The 18,346-nt window shown below is 40.0% G+C and overlaps 1 protein-coding gene across 4 annotated transcripts in view; it reads right to left on the bottom strand.

The window, feature by feature from the left end:
- The window catches only part of PRCP (prolylcarboxypeptidase), a 64,546-nt gene that overhangs the window by 29,458 nt on the left and 16,742 nt on the right, over nt 1–18,346 (bottom strand). For all 4 annotated transcript variants that reach the window (XM_028158357.2, XM_008150021.3, XM_028158358.2 and 1 more), the window contains 2 exons: nt 6,453–6,593; nt 2,883–2,984 (listed from right to left, as the gene is read on the bottom strand). In XM_028158357.2, the coding sequence (XP_028014158.2) occupies nt 2,883–2,984; nt 6,453–6,593 (243 nt within the window). The remainder of the gene's footprint in view (nt 1–2,882; nt 2,985–6,452; nt 6,594–18,346) is intronic.

Raw genomic sequence — 18,346 nt, 5'->3', positions numbered from 1 at the left:
GGTGTGCAGGAGGCAGCTGATTGATGTTTCTCTCTCATTGATGTTTCTAACTGTCTATCCCTCTCCCTTCCTCTCTGTAAAAAAATCAATAAAATATATATATTTTTTTAAAAAAAACAACAATTATGGAACAACTATTTTCAGGCATGGAAAACAGAAACACAAGACCTTGATACCTCAGAAAAGGATATTCATAAAGTAAGTGCCATGATCATTTAGCTCTCTGCCTAGAGTCTTACTGCACTAGGGAAACTAATGAGGTATCTCCCTTTAAAAGCTGAAGACTAATTCCTCGCCCTTTGAAGTGGGGCTGAACTTAGTGACTTGCTTCAAAGAAAAAGAATGTGACAGAAGTGATATGTGACTTCCAATGTTAGGTCATAAAAAGCATTGTAAGTTTCACCTTGCTCTCTTGGATTGTCAACTTTGAGGGAAGCTAGTCGCCATGTCATGAAGCCACTCAAGCAGGTCTTTGGAGAAATCCAGGAGAGATAAACTGAGGCCTCTTGCTAACATCCAGTACCAGGTTGTCACTAATGTGATCCTATATAAGTGGAGAGGGACCTCCAGCCCCAGTCAAGACTAAAGCACCAGCTAACATCTTAACTTCACGAGACCCCCTGAAACAGAACCACCTAGCTGAGCCACTCTTAATTCCTTACCCACAGGAACTGTGAGATAATAAATGTTTATTGTTGTTTTAAGCCACTAAGGTTTGAGGTACATTGGTACATAGCAAAAGATAACTAATACAGCTGTATACCTATATTAGGCTATTTGGCCCTCATACTTTGGTCTCACCACTCTGACTCCTTCCAACATTTGGCACATTTGGAATCACATAGTTCCCATCTTTCCTATGTATGTCACCTACTCCTTTAGCCTTCTATCTTCTTACCTCCCCCCTCATTGCCTGTCACTATTCTTTATGTGTTTTCACAGCATTATACATATTTGTATGACATATTTTTCCAATCCTTGCATAATATTTGTAATATCCTATAGGCAATTAACAAATTCTGTGAGCACACAAAAAGAAAAAAATTATTAAAGAGAGCTCTTAGCTCCATTTAGCTAACAAAGTATGAACCATAGGATCCTAAGAGAGGAGGTTATGTTTCTATCTGCAACAAGCTAATTCCCAATGATTTCAGGAACTGTCAACTTCCCTAACCAGATAATTATGCAAAATAATAAGCTAAAATATAGAGTTTCCCATGCAAACCAACAAATATCAACAAATTTTTCTGCTTTTCATTTATAACATGAAGACTTTTTATTTTATTTATAATACAAGGTAATAAAACCTCTGAGAACAGCCAAAACCGGTTTGGCTCAGTGGATAGAGCGTCGGCCTGCAGACTGCAAGGTCCCAGGTTCGATTCCGGTCAAGGGCATGTACATTGGTTGCGGGCACATCCCCAGTGTGCAGGAGGGAGTGTGCAGGAGGCAGCTGATCGATGTTTCTCTCTCATCGATGTCTCTAGCTCTCTATCCCTCTCCCTTCCTCTCTGTAAAAAACCAATAAAATATTTTTTTTAAAAAAAAATAAATAAATAAATAAACCTCTGAGAACAAAAATAAAATACTCCTTACAAAACAGGCAACTGAGAAAAATAATTGACCCCAAGTTCTTCTAACTCAGAGTTCCTCAAAAGCATGGTATGTGTATACTGTTGGTATGTATGATGATCTTAGGTATTACACAAACATTTTAAATTTAATACTTGTTTTAATATAATTTAGAAAAAAATAACTGGTACATAAAACCCTTGTTAAGTTAGTGTTAACTTTGAAAAGTGAGCTGTTTAAAGAAAAATATAAAATAAATAATAGTGCACATGGCAAAATCATATAGCCAGAATCACAAGGATATTACAGGAATGACTCAGTTGAGGAAAAAGTGTCCTGGTTTATTAGGTGTAAAGTCTATGTACAAGACCAAAGCTCCTTATGAGAGCAGGAAAGGCCAAAAGGGAATCCAAGTAGCCAATTGGCCACATTGAATCGTAGAGATTGTTTGTCCTTATTTTACTGAAAAACACCTTATTAAACAAACATTTCAGTTCCCATTATATCTTTTCCAATGGTAGACCCAATAATTTAAGTGTATAATTTGCTGACATTGTTGAAACAATGAAAAGTTCCCTCCATGTCTCTGGAGCCATAGATTAAGGTTTGCCTGAGAAAAGCTAGCCTCATCACACTGAGTTAAAAACTGATCAACATTAGAATGATAATAATATGGTTTTAAAGAGTCTCAATCTGTTCAAACTGTATATAAAAGTGAAAGAATAAATATAAATTATTGAGCCCTAACCAGTTTGGTTCAGTGGAAGGAGCATCAGCCTGCAGACTGAGGTGTCCCGGGTTCAATTCCAGTCAAGGGCATGTACCTTGGTTGCGGGCACATCCCCAGTGAGGAGTGTGCAAGAGGAAACTGAATGTTTCTCTCTCATCGATGTTTCTAACTTTCTATCCCTCTCTTTTCCTCTCTGTAAAAAATCAATAAAAGCCCTAGCTGGTTTTGCTCAGTGGATAGAGCGTCGGCCTGCAGACTCGGGTCCCAGGTTCGATTCCAGTCAAGGGCATGTACCTTGGTTGCGGGCACCTACCCAGTAGGGAGTGTGCAGGAGGCAGCTGATGTTTCTCTCTCATCGATGTTGCTAACTCTCTGTCCCTCTCCCTTCCTCTCTGTAAAAAAATCAATAAAATATATTTTTAAAAATCAATAAAATATTTAAAATAAATATATATAAATTATTGAAATTTTAGGCAGTTCAAGTTAAAGCTTTTATTTCTTTCTTATAGTGGTATGGTCATTAGAAAATGTTCTAAAATTTTAAAAACTTTTAAACTTAAAAGTAAAAAAGCATACTTACCTGGAATGAGTCGGCACCAAAGGGTAGAGACTGTCCATAGTATCTATGTTCAGCAAATACCAACATAGCTTTCAGTTCCTCAGCCACATCCCACATGAACCCCTAGAAAGAATTTACAAATTCAGAGGATAATATCAGGATATGAAAAAAGTTATCAAACCTTTTTGCAACTCATATGAAACAAATGTTAAATAGACCAAAAAGAGCTCTCTAAGAACCACATAATTTACGTTTGTTTTACAGATAAATGATATCATTGCTGTTTCACTGTTGCACCACAATCTCACTGTATTAAAGTGAAACAATTAAAAATAAGCCCAAGTTGTTCAACCACGACTCATTCTAACTCTCCTTATTCTGACACTCTAGTCATAGAATCAACATTATATCTAAAACTAGTGACCATGAAATTCATGCACATTAAAAGGAGATTAATTAGAGGAAATCATTTAATATTGCTATTTGCCCTTTCTCTATAATAGAAGTGTCAGAGATGAAAGATAATTAGTAAAGTGTATATGAAAACCTTCCTCCTGTAAGAGTCTGGGGCACACCACAGGACCCAGAGTCAAGTCCCCACCCACCCACATGCATCTCAAAATTGTGTGAGACCCAGACCCATCCGCGCCGCCCCCCCTCCCCCCAATTGGGCTAGATCCAGACCCAGCCAGTCCCACCCTTGTCAAGCCCTGCCGGGTAGGGGGCATAGCCTCAGGTCCCCTGGCCTGGCGCCAGCACAGGGAACATGGCCTGAGGTCCCCCAGTCCAGACCGGGGCGGGGGGCGTGCTTTGAGGTCCTCCATCAAGCCCCGCCAGGTGGGGAACATGGCCTGAGATTCCCCTGTCAAGCTCCACTGGGTGAGGGCATGGCCTGAGGTCCCCCGTCAAGCCCCACCAGGTGGGAGGGCGCAGCCTCAGGTCACCTGGACCAGCACTGGGAGGGGGGGCGTGCAGGCTCAGGTCTCCGTCAATCCCCGGTGGGCAGGGGCACGGACTGAGTTCCCTGACCCAGCACTGGGGGTGCACCTTGAGGTCCCCCGTCAAGCCCTCCTGGGTGGGGGGTACGACCTGAGGTCCCCTGTCAAGCCCCGCTGGGCAAGGGGTGCAGTCTGAGGTCCCCCAGCCTGATGCTGGGGTTGGGGGCATGGCCTGAGGTCCCCCACCTGACACTAGGGCGGGGGGCGCAGCCTGAGGTCCCCTGTCAAGCCCTGCTGGGTGGGGAATGTGGCCTGAGGTTCCCTGTCAAGCCCCACGAGGATGGGGGAGGGCGTAGCCTCAGGTCCCTGCTGATTGCTCGTTAAGGCTCCTCATGGGAACTTGGCCTCAGCTGTGGGTGCAGCCATCTTTGTGATGGAGTGATGGTCAATTTGCATATTATTCTTTTATTAGCTAGGATAGTCTTCAAGTTGTACTGTGTGCCAAATAGTCTAAGAAAGAGCTGAGGATGTCTCAGTCCACAGCCTACTCACTTATAACATAAAATAGAAAAGAGTACAAATAAGCATACTGGACTCATTTGCATTTTATATTAACCTTATTTACTTGAAAATAAATAGTAACTAGCAATAGCTAATATTAATTGAGTTCTTACAATGTGTCAGGCACTGTTTTAAACACTTCATGTATCAATTCACTCAATTTGCACAACAATCTAGAGATACGCATTTTGATTATTCCCATTTTACAGACAAGGTCACTAAGGCACAAGAGTTTAAATAACCTGGGTTGCAATATTTGCTTATATGTGTGTCTTACCCTACCGGCCTATGAGCTGCTTAAGGGTAAGGGCCATCCATCAAAACAGCCAGACCCTCTGTGGAGTTAACCCCAAGCTTTAATTTAATTGAACTGATTCACACTGTAATAAGTGATTATTCGCCTTAACTTCAGGGGTATTTTTATTTTTCAAAAGAGGTCTATGTCATATAGTAACATTTAATAAAATTATGTGGCAGCATTGTGCTAAGTGCCTGATTCTTATTTAATTCTCACAATAACTCTACAGACATTATTACTATACCCATTTAACAGATGAGAAAGCTGAGGCGCAGAATAAGAAACTGGCCCAAAGTCACGATAGTGGCAAAATAAAAATTCAAGCCTTATCAGTCTGGCTGAAGTCTTCATTCTTGACTACCATCATCTACTGTCTCTCAAAAAATGAATTACCAGACTATGTGAATATGCAACTGGAACATTTTAGTAAGTAAAGGACCCAGAATCTATCTTTCTAGGATCTGGCTCTAGTCAGTTCTCTGGAACTGATCCTACACTGTCTATTCCTTTCTACCACTTATGAGGTCAGAGGTTCTCCGGCAAGCCTTCAATGATACCGCAGTATCAGTGAGGGCAGTGGTGGCTGGGAGAATCTCACTGTCCCGTGGCCTTCGCATAAAAGGGAAGTCACACAGGAAAAAGAAAGGAATACAAGGCAGACTCGGTTGTTTCACAGAAAACCAGAGCAGGAATCTGACAGAAACTAAGTTCTGATTTCATTTGTCTCCGATCTAAGAGAAACAGGCATCCTAGAATCTCATTTCTCAGAGAATTATTTTATTTTCAAGTAACATATTTAGACCCTTAACATTCATAAGGAAATAATCATAAATTTGGTGTGCAAATAACACAGTATGATTGGGTTCATAACTTTGTTTTCAATTCAGTTCAGTTCAACATTTACTGAGACCTCCTGAATACCAGGCACCATGCCAGACAACAGCAGTGAAGAAAACATGATTTTGTCCCCACTTTAAGGTAATTCACAGATTAGGTTTGGGGTAGAAAGTTGACATTTTCTTGTCATAGCTCTGGCACATTATAAAGGAAAATTTCATGTGTCCTAAATTAAGTTTTGTTAATGGAATTAAGTTTTATTATAAAAGATAATGTAAAACATACAAAGGAAAGCAAGCTAACAACTATACCATTTGACCCTTATAAACACAAGAAAAATGATAAAACAGTGAAGCTAAATTAAAATATAGCTATAACTTTACCTTTGTCCATTCATATTTCACAATTAAACTTGTATTTTTTATTTGCTTTGATGAGGTTTTATTCATTCGCTCATTTAACAAATATTTATTGAGCACCTACTATATACCGAGCAGTCCTGGACTCTGAGCATATAATATTGAACAAATATACAAAAATATGTACCTTTGTATTTACATTCCAGAGACCATAATAAAAATAAAATAATTGTATGCCATAACATTCCTGTTCCCATTTTCTTAATATTTTTGTTCATTCAAAAAAGAAGGTAGGGTTTCAAAAAAAAATTTTTTTTTAATTCAACTGTCTAAATATAGTATTTCATTATTTCATGTGTAATTCTTTAAGGCAAAATATGCAGGCTTAGTGGACATCTGTATTTATTCTTTTGTGAACTGCCTATTCATGGTGTTTTGGGTTTCTTTTCTATTTTTTTTCTAGTGAGTTTATCTTTTTGTTATTTTTCTAAAGAGCTTCACAATTAAGTACAGTAATACTTGGTCATACATGCTGCAAAATATTTTTCCAGCTTATCATGATAAATAGAGCATAGGAACTTCACAAATCTGCACATACCGTATTGTTGCAAAACCAGATAATGTCCCCTTCGTTACCAGTATAGAAAAGTATTGATCCACCCTCTTTCCTCCAGTGTTGGTCAGCTATTAGGTACCGCTGTTTAAAAGTTTTCTCATTCTTAAATCCAAAATGATCAATCTATGACAAAAACAAAACAGAGAAGACACATATTTCAAAGAAAAGTAATTAAATGAAATAAACAAGAAAATAATTAAATTTTTGTTAAAATCCACCTAAGGTACAAAAACTATACTTCATTTGATTTTACTATTAGTAGCAATTCTGATACTGTTATTTTTTATATTGTAAGATGAAACAAAATTATTTTCTTTATATTGCAAGATAGCAATGTTGTTGGTGGTCAAGATTTTCAGTATAAGAGAAAAGATCTTATCTAATAAAAGAGTATTATGCAAATTGATCATACCCCCACTATACCCACAAGCCACGCCCACCAGTCAATCAGGAGTATGCAAATTAACCCAACCAAGATGGCTGTGGCCACAGAGAGAGCAGGAGGCTTGGGTTTCCCCGGCAATGGAGGAAGCCAAGCTTTCCGCCCCTCTGGCCGGCCCTGGACTCCACTCAAGGCAACAAAGTTTCAATTATAGAAGATAAATAAATCCCAACAAAAATGGCAGCAGCCATGGAGCTGGAGAGAGCAGGAGGCTTGAGTTGCCCCCAGTGATGGAGGACGCCAAACTTCCCCAGCCCTGGCCTGCCTTGGCCTCTGCTCAAGGCCACAAAGTTTCAATTATAGAAGATAAATAAATCCCAACAAAAATGGCTACTGCCACGGAGTGAGCAGGAGGCTGGGCTCTGCTCAAGGCTACAAAGTTTCAATTATAGAAAATAAATAAATCCCAGATACCAGGGCCTCCGCTTCGGTCGCCAGGGGGCGTGGCCAGCCTGTAAACCACCACAGGCCCCTCACCCAGGCTGCCCCACATCCCAAGGGAACCCCCACCCTGATCCGGGTCACCCTTCAGGGAAAACCAGCTGACCCCACCCATGCACCAGGCCTCTATCCTATCTAATAAAAGAATAATATGCAAATTGACCGTCACTCCAACACATAAGATGGCTGCCTCCATGTGGTCAAAAATGGCTGCCCCTATGTGGACACAAGATGGCCAGCACAAGATGGCCAGCAGGGGAGGGCAGTTGGGAGGAACCAGGCCTGCAAGGGAGGGCAGTTGGGGGCGATCAAGCCTGCAGGGGAGAAGAGTTAGGGGTGACCAAGCCGGCAGAGGAGGGAAGTTGGGGTGACCTGGCCTGCAGGGAAGGGCAATTGGGGGGATGCAGGCCTGCAGGGGAGAGCAGTTGGGGAGGACCAGGCCTGCAGAGGAGGGCAGTTAGGGGCAAACAGGCTGGCAGGGGAGCAGTTAGGCATCAATCAGGCTGGCAGGGGAGTGGTTAGGGGGTGATCAGGCTGGCAGGCAGAAGCAGTTAGGGGCAATCAGGAAGGCAGGCAGGTGAGCAGTCCTGGATTGTGAGAGGGATGTCCAACTGCCCATTTAGGCCCGATCCCTACTGGGGATCGGGCCTAAACGGGCAGTTGGACATCCCTCTCGGGGTCCCAGATTGGAGAGGGTGAAGGCTGGGCTGAGGGACACACACCCCTGTGCACAAATTTCATGCACTGGGCCTCTAGTACAATTATAAAATCAAATAGCTACTTTAAAACACAATGATACTAAAATTAAATTGGAAATACTGATGTGAACCCATTATTTTTTTCTAAATTTTATTGAACTTATTGGGGTGGCATTGGTTATAAAATTATACAGGTTTCAAGTGTACAATTCCATAATACATCATCTCCCAAAGTTAAGTCTCTGGTCTCCATTTATTCCCCTTTACCTTTGTATTTATGAGTCAGTTTCTATTTTGTGAGCCCATTAATTTTTAAAATCTCTTCATTATCCAAACTTTCAATATTAAAATTCAAAAACTAAATAGACCACTGAAAAGGTCTATAAACATTGTCACCCCAGTAACATTTGACATTTCAAGAGCCAGGATTTTAGTGTCTAATACCATTCCCCACTAAAAGGAACTAGGGCTTGTTAGTGTCTGACTAGCATTTGGGTCAAGGAAGCGAGTAGATGAAGCTATGTCTCTTGCTGTTCAAGGAAGCAAGGAAGTGCTCAAAAATTAATGGAGTTATGTCTAAAGGCATAGGAACCAATTACAAAAGATTATCACTGGGTAACGTTTTAACAAATTGAATATAAAACAAACTGAGTATAAAGAGAATAATTGTAGTTGATTAAAATATTCAATTCATGAAAATCCATTAGTCCATAAGGGTATCAAAAAAGAGAAAGCAAGAAAAATTTGCATTTGCCACCATTTAAGGTGTATAATAAACTAACTCCTTTGAAATTGGAAAACTTTAAAAGAGTAAAGAACTCAACATGTAAGCTGCCTTTTCCAAAGAATTGTATTTCAGTGTACCAAATAGTCCCAGTTGATAAAAAAGAACTCTGTTCAATCAAATGTCAGCCATTGCAGAAGCAATGACAGAAATAGAAAAAATCATAGTTTTGTAATCCCTAATGAAGTTACTGATTCAGGTAAAAATTACCAAATGGTGCACATTAAGAGAGTGAATGATAGAGAAATGAACATTCATATTAGTGCCAAATATCATAGAGAATACTGTATTTTCACAAAGGGAAAATGTAACTTCACAATGGAAGGATCAGGCTAGCATCACCTTAATCTAGTGATCAATGTGAGTGAGCATCACTAACAGTGAGGTAGGCAGGGTTTCTGTGTCTCTTCCAATGGTACAACACGAAACACGAATCACTTATGATGAATTCTTTTTTGTTTTTCACTGCTAAATTGCCCTTCAAAAGGCTTTATCAATTTACATTTCTACTAACAGTCTATGAGTGCCTGTTTACATCTTCATCAACGCGGGATAACATTAGTCTTTAAGATTTTTGCCAATCTGAAGGGGGTAAAAACATTTTAAAAAGCAAATTCTTGATAAATAGTACTGAGTTTGAACATTTTTTCAGATGTTTATTTGCAATTAATATTCCCTCTTTTGTGAATTACTTATTTGTAGCCTTTGACCACGTCTCAATTAGCTTATTGGTGTTTAATTACCGTATTTTCTGGCGTATAAGACGACTTTTTAACCCAGGAAAATCTTCTATACGCCCAGTCGTCTTATACGCCAGAAAATACAGTATTCTGTTTGCAGGTGTTCTTGTTTTGTTTTGTTTTTAATCCTCACCCAAGGATATTTTTCCATTGATCTTTTAGAGAGAGAGTAAGAGAGAAGGAAAAACAGAGAGAAACGCATCAATTTGTTGTCTCCTGCATGAGCCCTGATGGGGGCCCAGGCGGGGAGGAGTCTGCAATCCAGGTACCTGCCTTTGACCGGAATTGAACCTGGGACCTTGGGTCCCTAGGCCAACGCTCTACCCACTGAGCCAAACCGGCTAGAGCTGCAGGTGTTCTTTATAGAAATTATGGATATTAAAGTCTATGGCTGTTTTTGCTTACCTTGACTTTATTTAAAGTATTATTACCTGTGTGAAGTATTGGAGGAGAGCCACCTTTCTATCAAGCTTTATGTTCCTGTGTGGAAGGAGGTCTGCCTTCCCATGTGGAAAGCTCCTGGCCTCTTGCCCCACCATCTAGGTCTTCCCCAAGGGAAGGAGAACAACTCGACTTATTGATAACTTTGGCCAAAACACTCAGCTCAGTCCCATCCTCTGTCCTCTCAGTGAAATCGCACTCATCCTTCTCTTTTCCTCCACACCATGAGTGTTACAGGGGCAAGCCCTCACAGGGTTGACCTCGGGGGTGAAATATTAGCAAACCTGCTTCCCTAGCAGACCCCAACCACGTGGTCCAGTATCAGTTGTGGTGGTAATAAGAGTAATATTTATATTTCCATCTGCCACACTCCTGTGTCTATCTCTTAATAGGTTCTTGTGTCAGTTAGAGTCCAAACAGAAAACAGAAGGCACATTCAAATTAGAATTATCAGGAGACTTAATAAAGGGACTATTTACGAAGGTGTGGGCAGAGTATAGGGAAGATAAGCAGAATAGTGCAGCAACCTATGGGTAGTAGAGCAGAGCTTTTACCACTCTTAGGCCTAAAAGGGTGAATGGGATGGGGGCATGGCTACTGAAATCCAAAAGAGGATCCTATAGAGCCAGCTGCCCTCAGATGAGGGACACAGGCAGCTTGAGTCAGCCTGCAGGGAGGAAGCCAGAGAAATAAATACCCTGATGGTTCTCTTCTTCCCCTCTGGCACCAAGAATATAAACTTCCAGCTACATAAATGTAGTTTCTTTCCAAAACCTAATGGCTTAGAATACTAGGGGCATTGTGCCCTCTGCTGTTGAGAATTGGGACCTACATGCCACTTCCAGCTCTGCCTCCTGAATAGTTTTATAAATCACATGAAAGGGGACAAGGGCCTTCGAACTATTTGATCTATGTTGTTCAGCGGAAGAAACTAGGCTCAAAGATCAAGTGACTTTGTCACAAGTCAGAAGCAGAGCTGGAACTTTTAATTATTTTTGTAATTTGGTTTATGTGGTCTAAGAAATTTTAAAGAGATGCTTCCGTCCTTCACCTTGTAGAGGAGAGAAAGATCCATGAGATGAGTAAGCAAAGTACAAAAAGAACATTCTTTAAATAAAGTTTATTGTGACAAAAATAACGATCTGGACTTTAAAACTCAAAAATTAAGTTCACATACAGAAAAGCCTATGAGAACATTACATCTGGTAGACACAGTTTTAGTGGCAATTTTGGAGTAACGGGGGTAAGGGGAACAAAGCACCTACTATGTGCCTGGCACCATGTTGGTGCTTTCCACAGATCACTCATCATCCTCCCAGTCACTCTCTGGGCACTTTCATTATGCCAGTATTACAATAATAATGTTGAAGCTCAAAGAGGTCAGATAACTAGACCAAGGTAACATCCTATATAATTAAAGAGTAATACACAAATCAACCAAACAGAGGAAGGACCAGTCACTATGATGCACACTGTGGGTTCCAAACAGGGAGTCACATTCTAATTTACAAAAATTCTATGAAATCAAAATACTGTTTGCTCTACTGCTACAGCAGAGGTGGAGATACCCTGCCCTTGAAAACACTAAAATGTTCCAGTAAATCAAGAAATAACATGTTTTGTCAAACAAGAGAAAAGTGTTTCATCAGATAAAGATTCCGGTATCACCTGCTGACTAAACAACTCCAGAAAGAACCACATGTTCAAAAATTTCCGACTTTTGTGCCACTAGAATTACCTGGTTACAGCATAACCTCCCAAATTAGAGATAAAGTGCTGCTGTGATTATAAAACACATAAATATTACATCATAAAATTTTGGCCATCAGAGGGCGCTGTAGTATAAGAAATAAAGTAGAGAGACCATGAAGGTTTAAATAGATTCATAATATTTTAGGACAGGAAGGGAACTTAGATATTCAGTCCAAACTCTTAAATGAAAAAACTGAGATCCAGAAATGCCAATTATTTTAAATATTTCTTTTTAAAATAAAGATATATTCACATCATTCAAATATGGCATTCATCATCATTTTTAAAGTCAGGGATTAAAATTTATCCTGTTAGAAATCAGGATAGTGGTTATCCTTGCACAGGGGAAGTGACTCTAAGAAAAACAATGAAGGGATTCTGAAGTTAAGATAGTGCATTTTTCAATATGTGTAATAATTGTATATTTTAAATATTGATCAAATCAACATTTTGCAGCATATATAGGTTTACTGAACTCGAGTATGCTGCTGAATGGGCCGTTATGATATACATTTTACAAGAGGCTGTCATTCAGGTTAAATAACTGTGCTGGTTTATTTAGAGAGGCAATTTCAGATTTCAGTTAGGTTTCTCTTTATTGGAAGATTTTCATATCTACATCTAGTGGCAGCGTGATGAATCTAATCTTTCCCTCATAAATCTGAAATTGCCTCTCTAAATAAACCAGCAGTGAATAAAATCAGTCCACTAGAAATAGAGCCTAATGAGGCCGAGGAGACTAGAATAATGTCTGGCTAATAGTAGATCAGTGAATATGTAGAGAATGAATGACTGCATGCATACATCTTAGCTCTGCAAAACTGGTATAAAAATAGACCAAACCCAGCTTCAAAGAACAGCATGACTCAAAATAATGAGAATGGAGATCAAAGTTCCCAAGATCAAGTTTATGATCTTTGGGGGTTCTTTTATTGCATGGGTCTGTTACTGGCTGTGGAAGAGTTGCAGAATGCTGTAGCTGAATGTGCCTTTTGCCCAGTGACAAATCACATGCCTGAGGGAGAATCCAAGCATAAAATCTAAAACTAGTTCATAACAGTTTGGCCTTCTCCAGGCTGCTGAGGAAGCATAAGCTGCATGCCCTCTGCTGGAGGTAGAAATGAGAAGATAAATAACTACACATTAATACAGACAAAAGGCCAGAATCTGGGTGGAGGGTCAGGAAAGGGCTAATCAGCATTTTACTAAAATACATAACCTGAAGTATACCAGATCTTATGACAGGGTTAGTCACAGTTTTTAGGGCTGGAAGAATTTAAAGCTGTGGCTTTCAGCCAGTGCACAGTTATTTAACCTGAATGACAGCCTCTTGTAAAATGTATATCATAACGGCCCATTCAGCAGCATACTCGAGTTCAGTAAACCTATATATGCTGCAAAATGTTGATTTGATCAATATTTAAAATACACTTTTTCAACAACTGAGTTTCATGAAGAAGGAAGAAACCTGAGAAGGGTATAATGCCCAAGGACAATAAAGGACTAGAGGGAATAGTTGAGACTATAAGTGAGAGGGGGATTCCATGATGCAGAGAGATTCTGAGGTGGCAGAAGGGAATGGGGTCCATAGCACAGATGGAGGGATCTGACTTGGATAGGTTAGTCTGTGGAAAATGACCTAGAGAAAGATGATAAAGAAAGGGAGAAAGTGTAAACAAAAGGCTACTAAAAGGTTCAGGTGAGAGATGATGACAAGTCTAATAAATAAGTCAGGTTTCAAACCCAAGTCTCTCTTCAATTGCTACATATATACACATAAACAATGTTCACTTTCCAAAATTATACACTCTGGAAATATCACAGGTGTGAAAGGGCCCAATACATCAGCAGTATTCACATAATAGCAATCAACAAAAATAAGTCTTTTGAACAGCTGTAACCACCTCTACCACCCTTTTATAACTGATTCTGCACTGACACTGACTGTGGGCATTTTATAAGAAAGAGCCCCACTAAACTGGTGAGAGTCCCAAGACCATCAGTTTCCCCCTAACACTTAATAGAAGTTAACAAAGTAGATTCAATTTCCACTCTTTTCCTCCAAATACTATTTAAAGAAACTTTACAAAATGAGAATCTAATAGAGTTCTGAAACTTTAGTCCCTGCTTCCCTCTGGTGAGACAAGACATCAGGATCACAATCTTGACCTAGTTCCCTCTGTTAAATTAATAAACTACTTTTTTTAAAAAAGTATTACATACAAACAAGGTATTACAACATAATGCAAAAATGCATCTCCTCCTTTTGCACAGAGGACCTGCTGTGATTCACACTGGAAGAACCACTGGAACAAACCTATAGCATTCTCTTTTTATAGATTGCTTTAAAAAGAATTATTCTTTTTACACTGACTAATAACTGATTTTAGAAACTTTAAGCGTCTGAAAAATTAAATTTTACGAAATCCCCATATGAAGAGTATCCACAAAAGGAAGCAACTGAAAAAAGTAGCTGTCTAAGCTTTTTCCTCTTGGGGAACTCCAACATCAAATGTCTGGTCATGGTTTCACTATACAGTGGCCTCTAGAGACTTTTTATCATCAACTCTATAGACTACTCATTGTTTTCAGCATTTATCCGGTCTGAATTATAGGGCACTATAAAAAAAAGATAAAGGAAGGGAAAAGGATATCCTCAGCCAAAACCAAAAAGCTCAGAACAATAGCAGCAAGTTCCAACAGGACCAAGTTGCTTCTTTGATTACTTTCAGGTGCTTTTGCCACCACGTCACCATCCTGTGTAGCAACGTCCCAGAGCTAACAGGATGTAGAGAGAAATGAAAGTCAGTGATGAAAGTCATTCATTCATTCATTTATTCAAATATTTCTTGAGTATCTACCTTGGGATAAAGGCTAGAAATACAACAGTGAACAAGCTGAATATGGTCACTGCCCCCCAGTACTATCTATATATATAAAAGCTTAAGTATCCGTCTGACCGATAGCTATGATGCATACTGACCACCAGGGGGCAGATGCTCAACACAGGAACTACCATGATGTGCACTGGCCATTTAAAAAGAAACGGCACCACAGACCTGGCGCAGACAAACCAACACAAGTGGGACACAAGGCCCCGCCACCACACTGGTGAACACCCCACTAAATTGCAGCCAACACTGCCAAGAACCTATGGTGCAAAATGTGGCCCATAGCCCAGCCCAGAAACGGTTGCTGTGGGTGCTGGGTAATGACATCACATAGCAACAACCTGCTTCCTCTCCCTAGCAACTAGCCTCCTTGGAGTTTCTCCAGCCCAAGAACACGACTTGCTTTATAGCCAGGTGCAAACATTTTATAGTTTAACCAAATGTCTGTGAAGCGTTTCACCGTGCCTCATCTCATTTGATCCTCACAGAAGTCCTGCTGTAGGTAGATAGGAGACTCTGTAGAATCCTATTTTATTTTCATTAGTCAGAAAACGGAGATTTAGAAAGTTTAGAAATTTGACCCGACTGAAAAGAAGAAATGGTGGACCTTGAAAATGACTTCAGGTTTTCTCACTGTGCAGAATATAGTCAAACACTGCTATAGTTAAATATTTCACCCTTTGTTTTCCCTGCATGATCTACAATAATAATCTGCTTTGTGTTGATATTCACTGCTGTGTTGCTGGCAATTACCTGAAAGAGAAGTTGGAGTGCTTCACTGGGCTGGAAAAAGTTTAGCTAAATCAGAAAGCAGGTCTAATTAAGCAAGTTTATCTATATATATAAAGCTCTCACTGGCACCAATCACACACGTGTGCTTCCATCTGTCATTGTCAATTGTGAATTTGGTTGACACTTCTATTCTAGAGAAACAGTGAATAGCAATATTAAAATGTTTCTTCTAATTAATTTCCTTTCAATGTGCACAAATCTGTGCACCGGGATACTAGTAGTCTAATAAAAGAAACAGACAATAAGCAAGCAAATCTATATATCTAAAAGCCTAAGCGACTGTTATGACTGAACGACCAGTCGACAAGTCACTATGATACTCTGTGATTTTTAGAGAAAGTGAAAAGTAGAGAGGGAGAGAGAGAGGGAGAACTCAATCTGAGAGAGACACATCAATCCGTTGCCTCCTGCATACTGCCCGAACCAGGGCCAGGGATTGAACCTGCAACCCTGGTATGTGCCCTTGTCCAAGAATTGAACACACAACCTTTTGGTGTGCAGGCTGATGCTCTAACCACTGAGCACACCTGTCAGGGCTCTTATTTTTTTAAATAAGAGAATATTTATTTAGAAAATCAGAGGTACAAGACGTAATTCATAGAAGAAATGGGCTTAGGAAACAAGTAATTGAGGCAAAGGAAGGGCCCTTGGATCTTAGAAGTGAGGAAGATAAAGATGACACACCTAGGGGAATAGAGTGGAGGAGGGGGGAGGGGAAAGGCTCAGGCATGTTCCCAGAAGAGAGAGCACCCTGGGTCTTCCATCCTAAGGGTTTTAAGAGCGGAGATTTTAGGGGAGGTCGCAGGGGAAGATCTTAATAGAATATTCAGCAGCTTTTCAGGTATGTCCTTTCAGGGTTGGAGTCTCCATTGATTGACTGCTTGGCACCAGGTAGGGGTTCATTACTCAATGCAGCTGGTCCTGAGGTCAGCTGATGCATCACTCGTCTGGTTTTGCTGCTTTTATGGGCCTTGAGATGAAATACAACTGAGGTCTAGATATTATCTCTAGGAAGGAAAAGGTCAGGGGTCCAAACCGCATGATTGGTGATAATATTTGTTATACATTTCTTTTTTTCTTTTTTTTTAACCCTTTGCACTCGCTTGCTTTTTTCTCGATTCCTTTATTCTAATACTAACCGTGTCGAGTCACACTCGACATCCGAGTGCAAAAGGTTAATATATTTCTTTATTGATTTGAGAGAGGAAGGGAGAAGGAGAGAGCGATAGAAACATCAATGATGAGAATCATTGATGGGCTGCCTCCTGCACACCCCCCACTGGGGATCAAGCCTGCAACCCAGGCATGTGCCCTCGGCTGGAATCGAACCTGGGTCCCTTCGGTCTGCAGACTGACGCTCTATCCACTGAGCCAAGCCAGCTAGGGCTGTTATACATTTCTTAACAAAAGGGAACAAGGAAGCACTAAACAGGCCAGAGACCTTGAAGATCAAACATGTATTTAAAGCATAAAACATTGCAGGAAGGCCAAGAGAAAAGAGTAAAAAGACGTATATATTTGGCTGGGGTGTGAAGTGGAGAAACAAGATCACCTGGAAACAGAGACTATAGATAAATAAATGACTATAAATTCATATTAAGTAAATATTAATTTGACTGCAAAAAGCCCTTCTGGAAACCATAACCCATACTTTGTGGCAAGCAACTCCCCTGGCATCTCAGCCAATATTCATTTCATCATGTTACACTCACATTCTTCAGAGATGGACTAAAGCACTGGGAGCATATAAGTAACAGCAATAGGCTTTTGCACTTAACATTTGCGATAAGACAGGACATGCATGATATGCAGTGCCACCCCCTCATCTCAGCTCCACATGTACAGAGCTTGGTGCTGTGGCCTCCCAGGTCCACACATGAAGCCCCAGGTTGCTGTCCTTGAGGAGATTAAAGAGAAGTGCTTGACAGATGTGAATTCCTTCTCTTTTAAGGTGTGGTCATTTTCTGGGAACATTTGAGATCTTGCTCCCTGACATATGTTATCAGTTTGGCTTAAATAAACTCTTAAAATTTTTCAAAAAATAAAGTGTGGTCATTTTTTAGAAAATAGACTACATAAAAAGGCAAACAAAAAGTCTGTTTTAGTTTGTTGGGGCTGTACTGATCATTGTCATTAAAGCCAACTGTTCAAGAGAAAGAAAACATCAAATGCCAAAGTCATCACCACTGCTTTCCAAAATTATTGTATGAGCTGCTCCCTTAAAGGAAAAGGCCATTAGTGCTCAGGAAGTGCAGAGGTTTCCGACAGTTTTAACAGACAGTGTCTGCAGTGTGACCCATGGCTCAAACTGCATAAAAATAAAAATTCACTGACAAATAATAACAAGTACTTCCTCACTTTCCTATCTGCTGAATCAGAGCCATTGTTTGGGCTGTCGTTCCTTGTTAAAATCACAAGAATACTGGCCAAACATGCTAGTTATACAGGATCAGGTAAACTTATCAAATGCAAATTATGTCAAGGCTTAAATACAAATATGCACACACACACTAAAATTTAACCAGTACCAAGGTGATCTTTCAAAAACTTTGGGGATTTTTTTCTGCCTGAAAATCACAAACGTTCTGTGATACAGTGAAAAGAGAAGGGTATTTGAAGAGAGATCTGAGTTTGAGTGTCAATTGTGCCATCTATTAGATCTATTTAAACTTGAACAAGTTGTTCCATGTCTTTGGCTTGTTTTCTTGTATGTACAATGAAAACAGTAATAACTATCCCAGAGGGATCTTGTGATGATGAAGTTGGATAATACATGTGTGCAAGTGTCCAGCAAGGGCCTGGAAGAGAAAGCTTGATGTATTACTAATATATTTTTGAAGCATATTATAATGCACCTCCCAAGTGTGAAATCACTGCCAAACACACATGCAAACA

The sequence above is a fragment of the Eptesicus fuscus genome, chromosome 13, assembly GCF_027574615.1.
Source record: "Eptesicus fuscus isolate TK198812 chromosome 13, DD_ASM_mEF_20220401, whole genome shotgun sequence".
Taxonomy (NCBI): Eukaryota; Metazoa; Chordata; class Mammalia; order Chiroptera; family Vespertilionidae; genus Eptesicus; species Eptesicus fuscus.
The sequence above is the reverse complement of the archived record's forward strand: the minus strand, read 5'-3'. Positions and strand labels throughout refer to the sequence as shown.